The 14,599-nt window shown below is 37.6% G+C and overlaps 2 protein-coding genes across 3 annotated transcripts in view; both read right to left on the bottom strand.

Moving 5' to 3' along the window:
- Window positions 1-3,218: 3,218 nt before the first annotated feature.
- On the bottom strand, window positions 3,219-5,193 carry LOC126865047 (uncharacterized). 2 transcript variants are annotated; one of them, XM_050617110.1, is made up of 6 exons: window positions 4,718-5,191; window positions 4,391-4,650; window positions 4,192-4,296; window positions 3,800-4,107; window positions 3,633-3,738; window positions 3,219-3,548 (listed from the first exon to the last, which is right to left on the bottom strand). In XM_050617110.1, the coding sequence occupies exons 1-6, from the start codon at window positions 4,948-4,950 to the stop codon at window positions 3,385-3,387; spliced, it is 1,176 nt and encodes a 391-aa protein (XP_050473067.1). In that variant the 5' UTR covers window positions 4,951-5,191; the 3' UTR covers window positions 3,219-3,384. The 2 variants fall into 2 exon arrangements, with proteins under 2 accessions (XP_050473067.1, XP_050473066.1); XM_050617109.1 differs by having other exon boundaries at window positions 3,800-4,296; window positions 4,718-5,193.
- A 286-nt stretch (window positions 5,194-5,479) lies between these two features.
- Window positions 5,480-14,599, bottom strand: part of LOC126865050 (ras-related protein Rap-2a) — a 28,886-nt gene continuing 19,766 nt past the window's right edge. The window contains exons 2-4 of the mRNA XM_050617113.1: window positions 9,620-9,730; window positions 8,230-8,653; window positions 5,480-8,056 (exon numbers count right to left, since the gene is read on the bottom strand). Coding sequence (XP_050473070.1) covers window positions 7,757-8,056; window positions 8,230-8,653; window positions 9,620-9,714 — 819 coding nt within the window. The 5' untranslated portion in view covers window positions 9,715-9,730 and the 3' untranslated portion in view covers window positions 5,480-7,756. The remainder of the gene's footprint in view (window positions 8,057-8,229; window positions 8,654-9,619; window positions 9,731-14,599) is intronic.

The following is a 14,599-nucleotide window of genomic DNA, read 5'->3' as shown; positions in this document are numbered from 1 at the left end:
CCCGGACAAGCTGAAAGCCTCCAATCTGGTTGGCTTCCTGCTCGCGCGACGTGCTCTCGTATCAACTCACGGATATGGATGCAATCATCTCGCTCACCACTGTCGAACAATTGGCTGTTTTATCGGGAATCAGGCGAATTTACACGAGAGATCCTTATTGCGTTGTAACTCGTAGAAAGCGATCGAATCGTCTCGGTACTTACGGAAAGCTGCTTACTCGTAAAATCCTCGTTGTGTGGCACGTGGTTTCGCGAAAGGAGGATTAAACTTAAAGGAACGCGGTCTCCAGCAAGGTAAGCGTTTAGATCTTCTCTGTGTGTAACGACGAAGGGAAGCTTTCAACTTGGGACTAACAATTTAGGGAAAGTTCCTTCCACTTTCTAATGCGGAGGCACGTGATATTAACAGGAAGAAGATCGTTAAGAAGCCGGGATCGTCCGAACTTTATGAGCTACATTCTTCATGAGCGACGAGTCCCTGTCAGAATGTTCTTTAGCCGTAAACTTAGTCAATACTCTCCCTAGTTGCTCGTCTCCGGTGCTCGTAATTTTCTTCGCGTGTTCTTGGGGAAATCGAACACCTCGTTACAGGTGACACGGAAAGTTTGCTCGTAAAACGTTTGACACTCCCGAAAGCAACGTGAACAAGTTCTTGGCTGGCTGACTTTGCGGAATTAACTTTGAACACCGCCACAGAAAGTCGCTTTTCGTAAGAGTATTCTCTCTGTTCGTGATTTATCATTCAAACGGAAGACAACGCTTGCTTGTTACGAGAAAATCGCGAAGTACGTAAAACGTAATCGGGTTGAATTTAAACTTTGATCGAAACGTTTATACGATTCTACTTATCACAATGGTGAAGATCGATGCTAATTGGTTTGCTACACGGAAACATTCAGCCTTTTGAATTTTCAAATTTACCTTGAGCAGAATCTAGTGAGTGATTCGTGCGATTAAAACGAGTTTAAAATAGAAAATCACATTACGCGTGAATCTTCTAAAATATCCTCTGTTTCGAGAACGACCGCGGAAAAAAGGTAAGCAAGAAATTCGAGGTTACGTAACCGTGACGCACCCTCCCAGCTGCAATTTAGCTATGAATAATTCACCCTCGGAGAATAGAAATAAATCCATCCCCTTACACGGATGGATCCGCGAAGTTAGATCTGCGTCTGAATTTACTCTTGTGTTTTTATCTCGTGGATTATTCACATCCCGAATTACCAAGTTATACGATCAACGCAAATATTTGTACAGTACAGTACTTTCACGGTTAAAATTCCGTGATCATTATTTTTGTTCATTTGTCACTCTTCAACAAGAGAAAGGGGAGAAATATAGAAGGAAAGGTGAAATTTGAACGAGAAGTATGTCCTAGATCGTCTGCCGAAAGATTAATTGAGTAACGAATTAGATTTCATCTATAGACGTTTGTTATTTGCTAGCTTTCTACTTATATCTATAAAATACCGCTTCGATACGCGGAAATTGGGTCCACATTCAAGATTAATAGCCATAGATTGTGGTATCACCGTTTATAAGCGAAAAGGATGGCACCGAAAACATACTCGAGGTCACGAAACACTATAACGTCGAGATTCTTTGAAACAAATTAATTTTCATCGTTTTATTCGGTATAGGACTAATGAATCATTGGGATTAAATTACTACTAGGTGAAACAAAGGGTACAACGTGGTGAGATGAATCGCCAGGTATTCGAGAAAACTAAGGAATAAGAGAAGAAGGGAGAGGAAGACAGAGATAGAAATAAGATGAAAGCTCTACAGCTAATTGTGAACATTCAGTTCGCTAGGTCTTTAATCGTTTTGTTACGAAGAACAAAGAGAATCGGTTAAGAGATATTAAGTCTACAATTTCGTGCAATGGCGCAATTTTCTTTGTATGCGGGTTATTAATAGCGCAACGGTTATGCGTATACATGGCCGTTCGCGGGAGCAAACCGCACGTTCACGCTGATTTCTATTAACTGGTATTAATCCCAGGTATCTCGTTTGCGTTCAGATTTGTTGTCAAAGGCTGAACAACTAGGCGACGACGCGACGTGCTAAACTGGAAATGCTAAAACGAATTTAATTTCGAACTACGGCATCGTATAGAATCGTACGAGTATACATCAGTTAGCTATCAATTAAATTGAAATTTCAAAGAATATCTGCATTTGTTTTCTAACGAAATATACGCTCAGTACTGTGTAGTTTTATTTAATATAAAAACTGTTTTTTAATGAGCGAACATTTTCTGTTATTACTTGTACAAATCGTGGGATGGAATATGTAAAATTTTGCATATTATAAATATATATACTTTAGAGATGATCAATGTGAAAGGAAAAGAAAGAAGTTGAAAGTTGAAAGAAACGTTTAATTCTACGATTACAAGCTCCAAAGCTTCTCCTTATCTTTTATGATTTTTTTCCTTGTTTCATTCTGAATTTATTGTGTTGGCAATATAGGAACAACGGTCAAGTTCGCACGCAGAAAAATGATTCGTCCATTAACATTTTTAGGTTGATTTTTATTAAAAAATCTGCTAATTAAAGATTATTAATAAAAGATAATCTTTTAATACAAAATAATGTTCTAAAGAAATATACATATTTCTATAAAGACTAATAAGAACAAACGAATTACGCGCGGAATTGTAAACTTGCGCAGTATTCCCTACTGAAATCTCATTGGTGGAATAAATTTGTATCAGCCAATCAGAGTGAAACCGCCAGAAATGTTTCTACCAACCGTCTTCTGCGTGTGCAATTGTTTCAGTTTTTTGAATGTGATGGACGCGATTGCGAAAGTGAATTAAATATAACAATAAAACAGGAAATGAAAGAAAAATATAGAAATATTCTGTTTTGTGATAGTGTTAGAGTGTTCAGTAATAAATTCTGTGAAATGGTATTAAAGATTTAGTCAAAAACGAATAGACATCGCACGCATGTGTCGTCACACATGCACCGTAGTAAAATTGTATGCATCGTACAAATTGTCACGTATCATTTACGAGCTTTTAAGTTGTTAATTCAATACTACTTATTATGTTTAAGTGAAATTAATTAAATTTATCCTGCGCTGTTCTAGTGTAAAGTGAAATTGAAGTGAATTATTCAACAATAGCAACATAATCTACAATTAACGTTCACGTCAGAAACGCTGTGTTTATGCATGGCAAGAAAAAGGTAATTTTTATAAATCCCGCTCTTTATTTCAAGAGATATTTAATATATTCACATATTTAACATATTTAATTCTATTTAACATATTTAATTTTATTTGACATATTTAATTTTATTTAACATATTTACTTTTACTCACAAAAATATTTAATTTAAAATATATAAAAAAGTGTATGAAATTAACTAAGTGATCAGGAAGTCAACGAAAACGAATGTTTAGTGTTTGATACAGATACTAATCTAGGTTTCATTATTTGTGCATAATTTAATTTAATTGTATTGTTCATCACACGTTCCTCTGACTCATCCATACAGTTAAGTTTTCCAACTGGCACTTGCACTTCTGACAAGCCTTCTGCACAGAGGAATGTTAGATCGTAATTAATAAAAAATATATAGATATATCTTCGAGATACATTAATGATACAAAATCACATACGTAATACTTTAAAGATGTATAGTGATTTTTCTGGACTACAAGAAACAACTTCTGCAACAATAAAGTTTGATACTTGTGGTGTAAAATCTGAGCCAATCTTGAGCATCTAAAAATGAATTTCATGTAAAATTGTGATTAAAAATATAATTACTATTTAAAAAAATTACCTTAAATGCTATAATATCATTAATTTTTGGTTTTGTTGTCATGACTGGATATGTTTCAAGATCTGTATTCGCAAACTCTTTTGATTCTCCCAATGCCATAATTGAAGCTATACTTGCGCTAACATTTGTATTGACTCCATTTACTTCATTGCTTTGATGCTTTGCATTCACCGTGTTCTTTACCCTGTTGTTCTCAAAGGTAGGTGGAGTAGAATTATTAACCATTGATAATAAATTTGTAAGTTCATGAACAGGTGATACAGTAGTATGGACTCCTCTTATCGTTTCTGGACATGTAACTGGATTTTCTAGACAAATTTCGTCATCTATGTTATCAAAACGAATATGTTTACCAAGAGGGACAACTTTAGCATTTATAACATAGGCTTTACTAGATCTGTCTCCTTCGTTTAACAGTAGCTGTTCAGGTTTCGAGCTTTTCCGTCTTCGTGCACGTTTTCTCCTTGCATATACATAAGGAATTTCTGCATCTGTACCTGTAATACAACATAAACAAATAGAATCTTAATACCATAAATAAGTAATACTACACTTTTGATTCAACCAAGGTGCTTACATCATTTTACTTACTTTCTTTAGAATTTTGCAATTTGTCTGTTATATCACTCGAAAATTCCTGTTGCACAGGGCTTGACTTTGCAGCAGGAGAATTTATCGCTGTTGGTCCAATTTGTTTTGAATCTGCAGGACTACTTTCTGGATCTTGTTTACCTGCGTCTATTGGTGAAACTGGGTTGCTGACGGCTAAATGAAGCTGATTTATCAGTTGAGTACTGCTTAGTTGAATATTGCTTAGTTGAATATTGCTTAGTTGAGTCTTAGGTAAAACCCTGCAACACTTTGACTGAAATGATACATTATTGCAATATCACATACCTTTATTGCAAGAATTCTTACAAAACAGTTTCATTCTCCTTCAAAATCCGTACGTCCTCGTTAGGTGGTAAATATTCAACTTCGTTTAGAAACAAATCAAATGGCTCATTAATGCGGAACAGTAGATTAATATGTGTTTTTACATCCTTTATATTTATCATTTTAGTCGAGTCAATAAAAATCCAACAAAAGCGATGCAGATCTTTATGGTATTTACACAAATCGAGTTTAATACGGAAATTTGTCCGGTTCATATTTTTTTTAGGTTATGCTTTCACTGTTAAGGTTATGCTTTCACTGTGAAGGCTACGTATATCATGTACGCATAAATATGTACTCATGTGTATTCAAACGCGTACCGAAAATTATTAAAAAATAAATCAGATGTATATGCACAGTAATACATTTAGGTTTTTTATTGCATTTAAGAATATTGCAGAGGTAAAGTAATAATTTAACCGTTATATAAAAATATTGACTATCTATCGATAATTACTCTTACTGTAACGAGTCTTTGAAATTCGTAAAGTCGGTATTTCAGTTCCCATTGAACAAAATTTCAACACAAAATTTCATAAAAAAATTAATTTATCCTGTACTTTATCTATGGTGCAATCAAAAAGATTCTGTAGTACCTAAAATCGTTTAGTACTTTGTTCGTAGCTAGTAAATGTAAATAAAAAATCTTACCAGAAAACTAAGCTTTTATTGTATACGTAAAATACGTAGAAAAGTATATTATATATTATGAAAATTTTAGGGGATAAAATGAACAAAACAAGATTATGTGGAAGTTAAATATGACATCCATCTTTTATTTAATTTCTGTTAACACAATGATATAAAGTCAAGGGCTTAGACTACTTAATAATTTGTTACCACATATTTTTTCCACAACTACGCTAAAAATAGTTACAGTCGTGTTAAGTGCAGTTTGCTCAGAAACTCCATATAACGTAGATTTATTGTACGAGTCGTAAAATTCTTTAGATTTCCGTAGTGTGATGATAAGATTTCATTTATTAAACCGATTGGTCTAACATTAATCTAAGTAACACGAAATAATGCGATTGCACAGGTCAGGCAAATACATGATTTCAGCAAAAGATTTCGTCTATAATAGATAATCTTGGAGCGATTAAATAGCTTTGATCTCGAACTGTTTTACATTCAAATAAATTATCCTCTTATCGTGATGTGCGATATTTCATAATCGTTGAACGCGTTAAATTACGTGCTGACCCGCGGCTACTTAATTACAATATACCTATGTAAAATTATACCCAATGTGGGTTTCGATTCAACGAGATATCCACATCACAATGCTCTGTTATTTACATAGACTTTCTACATTTACACTAACCTATATGTATTAGTTTTGTATCTGAATAATAGTTCCGAAAACGTGACATTTTTTCACAAACGATAAATTTATGTATCATGCGATAACGCGAAGTAATAAACTTTTGCATCTAATCTTAAAATCAATGATCGTTGCATAGTATTTCCTTTAAAATTTATAGACACCTCTATCTCTGTTACCTAATTACGTAAACAGAAATCGTACACGCTACTTTCTCGTTATTAGCAAGTTTACCAAGTACAACGATACTACTTAAAAAGCTATCTGCAATCGATCAGAATTTGTACGTGGTTGTTCGTTTCACCTGAACATTATTGTACTCGCGGTAACTCAGATTCTAGGCAAGGCAATCGTGTACAATAAGTTCACGCTCATCGTAATTGACAAATAAGTCGATATTCCGTTTTTCCAATACGTCTCGTTAGAAGTATCTACATGTCGTAAATAACGAATAGAACGTTTCTTCTAACGCGATATATTCGCAAACTTTTTAATCTATAGATCAAATATGTGTAATATATATATATATGTATGTATATGGAAATGGAAATTATATGTATATATATATATGTATATGGAAATTAACCTCTTTAATTAAACGATATATATGGTATAAAGAACAGCGTAGGCAAGTGCTTGATGTAAGATTAATCGACTAGCCAATAATGCTTTATAAAATATTGTTTGGCCGTTGTACGTGTCCGTAAGTGGATAATAAGATAGTGAGTGGGCAGTGGGAAACAACCCTGAAATAGGATACCTTTGTAAGATACTTTGATATATTTGTAAAAATGGAATTCTACGGTTTGATAATTCGGAATAATTATGTTAACAACAGCATATATGCCGTTTGGATCAGTTTACATTTCATCGATCAGCAACGTCGAATAAAATCTTTAAAATCATTTTGCATCGAGAAAGAAGGATAAGGATTTTTTTTCTCGATTGCGAATGAGAACCGGATGTCACAAGGAATAATTATCGCTGTCAGCTCAATCGCAGAGCGTTCCATTGATCTCTTCGTGGTGTTTTCTTCTACCTTGGGACAAGAGCTTCAAATTTTTCGAGACATATCTTCTAATCGGAGGCGAAATAGAGACACATCAAGTACGTTGACTCGCGCTACGCACATCGAATTGTTGAACGATAAACACGGAATAATTGAAACTCGTTTCTTTAAGAAAATTTGCTACCTAAATTTTTCAAGGTCGGACTACGAAAACTATGAACGGTACGATAACCGTACGAGAATTATAAAGCTTCCAATCGAATAGAGGCCATTTCTAAGGAAAGTGTTCTCCATTTTCAACTTGAAATTGTAGGCGGAATCTTCAATTCGGAAACTATGTTATTTTGTTTTAGCTTTCGATAATCTTAACGATATCGAATACTCAGCCAATGAAAAAGAAGAAATTACCGCTAATGTTGAATTCCCTTGGCCAAACGTTGGCCTTTATCTTCTCGTCTACGACATCTTTAGCCGTGTAATTCTTTCGATCGGCCATTCGACGATCGATCCGAAGCGTGTCGAACGTGCCGTACGGAGACGTCGGAACGTCGAGCGGGAAACATCGATCGATCACAGCGAACGGAATCACTAATAGAATCGTCGCGGCATAGCTTTGCCCTCGCCCTTTCGATTCCCTCACCCTTTCTCTTTTAGATCAGCTTTTGGATCAGTAGCGACGAGAGGCTCTTTACGATAGAATACAGGAATTCCTCTTGGACTCGGAACGTTCACGAATTTGCTGCAAATGCTGTAGCTGCGCCGGCGATGGAACGTGAGCGCTGCTGCTACGGGAATTCAAATGCTGCGGTGGCGGCAATGATTGCCGGCGACGACGTCTCAACGCTGGGCTCAAGTTGTATTTTAGTTTCGCTTGTATCAGTAGTTCCTTAAACACCTGCGAAATGTTCAGGTTCTCCTTGGCGGACACTTCTACGAAGCCGTTCTCCCATTTCATGATCACAAGTTCTCTCGTGCTGTCTGTATCCACCTGGAACAAGCGTGTAAAATAGTTCGAATACAAATGTAACGTTTCATATTCGTATTTTCAAATTCAAATTTCCAAATGCGAATTTTTCAAAATCAGACCCGTCGAAATCAAATACAGAAATTGAATGTCATAGACGAAAGAACTCTGTCGCATTCGGCTACGATAAAAGTTACCTCTTGTGCCGAGTCGGTCACGTCGACTTTATTGCCAACGACAACAATGGGCACGGCGCCTTTGGTGTTTAGGATCTGTGTTCTCAGAGTCTTCACCTCAAGGAACGTGTTAGCATCGTGAATATCGTAGACGAGAATAAACGCGTCCGCAGACTTGATGGATAGGTCTCTCATAGCCGGAAACTCGTACGAGCCTGAGGTGTCCAGGATGTCGAGCGTCAAATGTATCCCGGAAACATTGAAATCACCGTGATGCATCTCTTCTACCGTTCGCTTGTACTTTGGCGTGAATGTGTTGTAGAGGAACTGGTTAATTATCGCGGATTTGCCAACTTTCGCGGCGCCCATCACCACGATCTTGTGTCGTATGGAACTCTCCACTTGTTTTCCACCGCCGCTGTCTGACTCTGACAGTCTCTCATTTCTGAAATATATTTAGAAATATCCTCGATAGAGTCTAGCAAATTATAAGAAACATCGAAAAGATTGACACGTAACGTTCTAATGAATTTATTTGTTTTTTCTTCTTTTTTCGCGTAACAGCTATGGTTTGAAAAACAGTTAATAACAGGCCTGTACCTTAGAACGAAACACAGGGGACAAATAAGAGAGCCAACTGCCTCGTCCTTAAGGGGATAACGTCCTGACGAAGAGAATAGTGCTAATGAACATTGAAGATCCTCGTCGCTGTCTCCACGCGTTATTCAATATACGTTTTGTATAGGAGCTGTCTTGAATTTGAGTCGCTATTAGTCCCCGGAATATCTGCTGTGTATAGAGCATGCAAGTGGAGGTGGTTCACCAGTGCTTTTGCATGCACCAGATAACAACTGTTCCTAAGTATCTCCGTAATCATCCACGCTTATTACGAGTAGAAGTCAGACGCGGTTATTACCGAGCGTACAAAGGAGAAGAGCGCGAGCTTCTCTTTTTGCGAAGACTAGCCACAAAATTAAAGCTCGACCTAGCTTAAGAGCGAGTCAAGAGGAGGTCAGGGGATCGAAGAGGAAGTAAGGGGAGCGAAAAGAAGAGGAAAAAGAGCAGAGAAGAATGGTTGATGCTTGGAATTCGTTTCGAGAACGATGGAAAATGCACTTTCACCCGTAAATCGTTTTGTTCTTTCCCATGGGTTCGTGTAATTCTTTCGTTTGTTTCGTATTAGCGGCGATAGTATATTCCGCGAATGCAGGAAGGAAATCAGTCGACGCTTGTAAAAGCAGCGTAGCTTCGTTCTCTGTGAAACAAGAGGAAACAGAGGAGCACGAAGAATACGGATAGAAGTACCTTAGGGGCAAGAAAAGGAAGATTCTCCTTTTCTTGTCGAGACGAAGGATTTTCGAGCGCGAATAAGACAGATTTCGAGACGCTTGAAAAGTATAAATCTCCTTACCTAATGTTTTTCGTCGTTCCATCTTCTTGGCCCTCTTTCAACGATGACGGTTGTAGACTGAAGCGACGACGAAATTGATGCCGACCTTTCATCATTTGTGCAGAGGTATGCCTATAAAACAGACATCATGAAAACGTTCGATGTATGAAGAAGAAAAGATTTGATAAAGGCTAATTCTCGTAGGCTAACGTTTTAACGATAAAGTATCACTTGCTTATGATTTCGAGGAATTACAAACAAAATATTGCGCCGATCGATAGGAAAGTCACGCGGCGTTCAAAGAAGTCCAAGGTCTGTCGCGTCCAGCGTCGTATCATTCACGCAAAATTATGGTTCTCTCATGGAACGACGAACGCGAAAGTCGCAAGAGAGAGGCCGATATACCGTTCGTTATTACGTTACAGATCATCTCTTTTGCATTGTGTATCAACGGAGTTGCTCTCCAAGAAATCTCTTTAAACGCCTCCGACGCGTATAACGTCGGCGTTAAATTTAATTCCATAATTTGCCTTTATCTTTCGTCGGTGACTTTCAAAATTAGTTTACATAATTTATGAGCGCTGGAGACAGTTAACGTTGGGCGACACTCTCTCTACGTTCCACGGCGTATGCATGTGGTTAAAAGTTTCGAACAGCTGGCACAAAGCTAGTCTATAGGAGCAACCGCGACCGATTGATCCACCTACGATAGGCAGATAGATGTTCGCGTCTCTTCTGATAAAGTGGGGCGAGTCACACGTATCAAATATCGTATCGATCGAGCTGGCGACTTTAATCGTGCTACGACAATCCCGATTGAGGAAACCCGCACGAACCAATTCATTACTGGAAATCCGCTAACTTCTTTCGATTTCCATAACCGTAATTTCCAGGAGAATCTTCCCAGGAAATTAAAGAAGGACGAGTCACGTTGGTTTAAATGAGAAATTTAAGGAAAGGAACGAATTTTAAGCGGCTCGAAGGAAGCGTTCACGCCTTTATTGGGCAAGGGTGCTCGTCTGTTAACAGGTTTCGAGAGATAGCGTTGGATCTGAACGTCGATTCCGCTAGGATAATTTCCGTCCGAGTGGATCGGTAACTAAATACGATTAGTTTCAGCTGATTCACCCTTTATGCGCGTGATAAGCCGGCATTAAGACACGAAGATCCTTTTAGGACATAGGTTTATGGTGGGCTTATTAATTCGCAACCAGCCAAGAAAATTATTCGCCTTGATTCTCCCGCAGCTTATACGTAACGTTCGTTCAAGGCACTTTCTAATGGAAATTATGAATACGCGGAATTTATACCCGTAGATGTCGTCTTAAGTTGTTCGCCGCATTCGACGCTACTTTCTTACCCCATGGTACTTTATTTAACAACTTTCTCGCGAATCTTTCTTCTTTCTTCTCGATTTTTTTTGCATTGAGAATTCTCCTCCCCAGAAGGAAGTGCGTAATTTGAAATTCTTTCGGAAACTTTCTTATTTCCATATTTAACGAACTACGAAGTTCGGTGGGAACGGATATGGTGAAATGAAAGAACATTCGTTAGCGGTTGTCCAATTTTTCCACTTATATCGCGATTGGTTCCAATCCGAAACGTAGATTGTAAATTTTCTTAACTCTGCTGTGACCTGTTAATCTCTATTTATTTTACAAGCGAAAAGACTTTTAATCTTTTAAAAAGTCGTTTAACGTAAAATTGGAACAATAGATTACGCATGCCAGTAACAATTCTTGTATATTTTTCTCGAACTGGAGATATTTCTTTACCGTTGGAAGGATGCAATTGGGTTGAAAGAACGTAACGGCGTTAAATGCGCGTTTAACTTTGGATTTCATTCGCGTGAAATCGTTCCATTATTTAAAAAAAAAAAGTCTGAAAGGCATCCACAAGTGACCTTTTGTTCCTCGGCGTGGGTGACATTTTCTGATCTTGTCCAACCGATTCTTTATTCCCTGTGAATAAACACGTGAACTTGCCACTATTTACGTTCACAGTCGCGTAACGCAATTTCCCATCTGGATAAATGATACGCGTGTTTCACGACATAACGTGCCTGTTGTGTATGTATTTGCACGGGGACAAGACTTCGTAGATCGATAGACTGTTACGATAATTGCCAGGCAACCACGTGAAAACCTCGCTGATATCGTCTCCGATTGTTTTGATTGTACTTTTCGAGTTCGGTGCAACACCAGGCGTATTATCAGCGTGATATTGTATTAGGTCGTAATATATCAAATGTTCGTATTATTCTATTATGATGAATATGCTTTTCATCGGAACGAGTTTACCAATGAAAATACTGTGTTGCTGTAATTGACACATATGTGCCATCGAGATGTGTATAATGTTTTTAATACTATGTTTTTAATACTATCGTAGAAAAATATTATTGTGTTAGATATTGTAAAATCTATATATCTGTTTATTGTGAAAATTAATATTGCTAAGAGGAAATAAAAAACTATGTTGGAAATTTAGGAGTCAGCGTCTGGAAAACGAACAGTATGTTCGTTAGTAGTAATTCCTTCAAATACAATATTAATATTATCTATGACTTTGGCCACGAAGTAATTAAATTTATATTCGTAAAGGAAAATGAATTAAATTTTGTACGTATCCATTATGTTATTGCAGAGAGAATATCATAAAGCTTCTGACAGTATTTCGAGTAAAAATACGCAAGAGTATAAATTAACGCTTAATTTTATTAAGCATTTATTATTTATTAAGATTATATCGCAGACAAATTATCACAGTCTATCGTATAAATACATAAATGTATAAATGATATACAATGATATTCTTAACGTAATCTAGATAAAGAAGACATTTCATATGTTTCCAGTTAATGTATTAAAGACATGAAAACATAGGGATTTTGGCTACCACGAAGAAAATAATATTTTTATCTGGCATTTTACGGCGAGAAAGTATTTTAACATCCCTCTAACGTGCCACGTTGTTTCATACAGGGAATGGCTTTGTTGTTTCGTTAAAAATTGTAATGGGCTATTGCCGTGGTGTGGCTATAGATAAAGATGAGTAATGAACCCGACGTGTTTTAAAGAAAAGTCAAGCTCGAGAAAAACGGACGGTGGAGGGATTTCACGGCGCACTACAGGATCACACTGCTTTGTTTGCAAATGCCGTGCATCCTGCTTTCCTGCAGCCATTATAAATTACGCTTAAAAGTAGCCACTTGTTAAAATTCTTGGCGCGTTAATTTCTGACAGCTCTTTTCTAAATACTATCGCAATCTATCTTGCGGAGCGTATACTTCAGTTTTTATAAACTCGTAAAATATAACAAAAAGGTAATTGAAACTTTTATCGAGAATCTACTTTTAACGTCAATTACTTCGAAAGTGAAAAAGAATAGAATTGGTAAGAGTCAAAGGAGATTCGGCCAGTGCTCCGCGCACGTTTTAATCTTCGCGCTTATTGCTTCATAAAGCTTCGACCAGCCGATATCGACGCTTAGTATTGATCAACAATTTCCAGCGATATTACCCTCGTAAACCATCGATCCGCCGGTTTAACTTTTAATCTGGTTGCACGAGAATTTATTTCCATCGATACGAAACATTTCCAAATCTGGCATATCGCAGTGCGTTCGAAGTCGATCGGTATAGTTTCGTTTTGTAGGAAGCGACCTGTCGCGTCAAAATCTGTTTAATTAATTAAGAACCGCGGCTATCGGTAACGCAAATATACGCGTTGCGATTTGTTGTTTAACTGTAGAGAAACGATATCCCTCTCGAGGGAAGGTAGCAGTTATGGTTCTACGAATCTTTAGAACGTTAGCACGAAACGCGCATGATAAACGATACTTAAAACCGTTTCATTTCCGTTTGGCCGAATATTTCACCCCTCGACATTCTTACTCGAATCCAACGTCCTCGTCGTGGAATTAAAATACTGTTTTTCGATAGGATTGTAACTGTCCTTCCGGAGACGAACGAATCCTTTCGTACAGCTGGGAAATTGAACGAACAGAAAGTAGAAATAAGTCACGCGAACGTGAAGTATCCGGACTGATAGCGTTACGTCGTTGTTCGCGTAATCAAATGCATCTCGAAATCCCCGGCTTTTCGAAATAATCCGAGCTAAGTAGATTCAGGCTCTCGTATCTCTTAGACTTCTGTTTTCTTCCATTTGCAACCATAATCCTCGCCTTAGATGCACGGAAAGAGCATGGTAGGAGTCCCGAGCCAGTTTGCACGAGACCCGATTTTAATTTATCGATGAAATACAGTGACGATCGAAACGACGACGCAATTCGGTGCGGGTATCGTTCGAAAATCTAAAATTATGCGGAAGCGGGTAATACGTTTCGGATCGATATTCAGATTAACTAGAAAAATGATGCGGGTAGATGTGTCGGTTTATCAAGTGGCATACCACGTCGCGATAAAGTCCTCAACGATTTATTTCCAATTTGACGGACGCATTTCTCCTTTTATCTGACACTCTAACTCCGTGTTTTTTTCGACAAACACGTCCGAGCAAATATATTTGTCCAACGAGTCGATGATGGCGGATAAGCGGAACAGACCTTAAACGCCGTTGTTTCGTCGACCTTCGCGATACATTTTAGTACAGAATCGAGTAAAAGAGGGGAGAGGGCCACAGCTAGGAACAAAAAGCGGAGGATTTGGGCGGCGTGCAACGATCAAATTGACATGCGTCGTCATGGCATGACGCGTCGCTGCTGTGACATTAATTAAATTCAATGACTGCGTTAATGCCAGCGTTAACGGGTCGCTGAAAAAGTCACTTGACTGTTTTCCGATAAAGAACGTCGTGTCGATTTAACGTTGACTTTACGTTGAATCCGACTTGCAACGCGGATAACCCCTCGACTACATGTGTATCTCTGCGTCGGATTGACTTTCCTCGTTAGAACACGGATATTCTCCCTATATGGGTAGATTTAGTTTCAAACATTATATACGACAGTGAGATAAATGAGCTGAGAATTTTAAAGATA

The sequence above is a fragment of the Bombus huntii genome, chromosome 4, assembly GCF_024542735.1.
Source record: "Bombus huntii isolate Logan2020A chromosome 4, iyBomHunt1.1, whole genome shotgun sequence".
Lineage (NCBI taxonomy): Eukaryota > Metazoa > Arthropoda > Insecta > Hymenoptera > Apidae > Bombus > Bombus huntii.
Note: the sequence above shows the minus strand (reverse complement) of the source record. Positions and strands in the feature narration are given on the sequence as shown.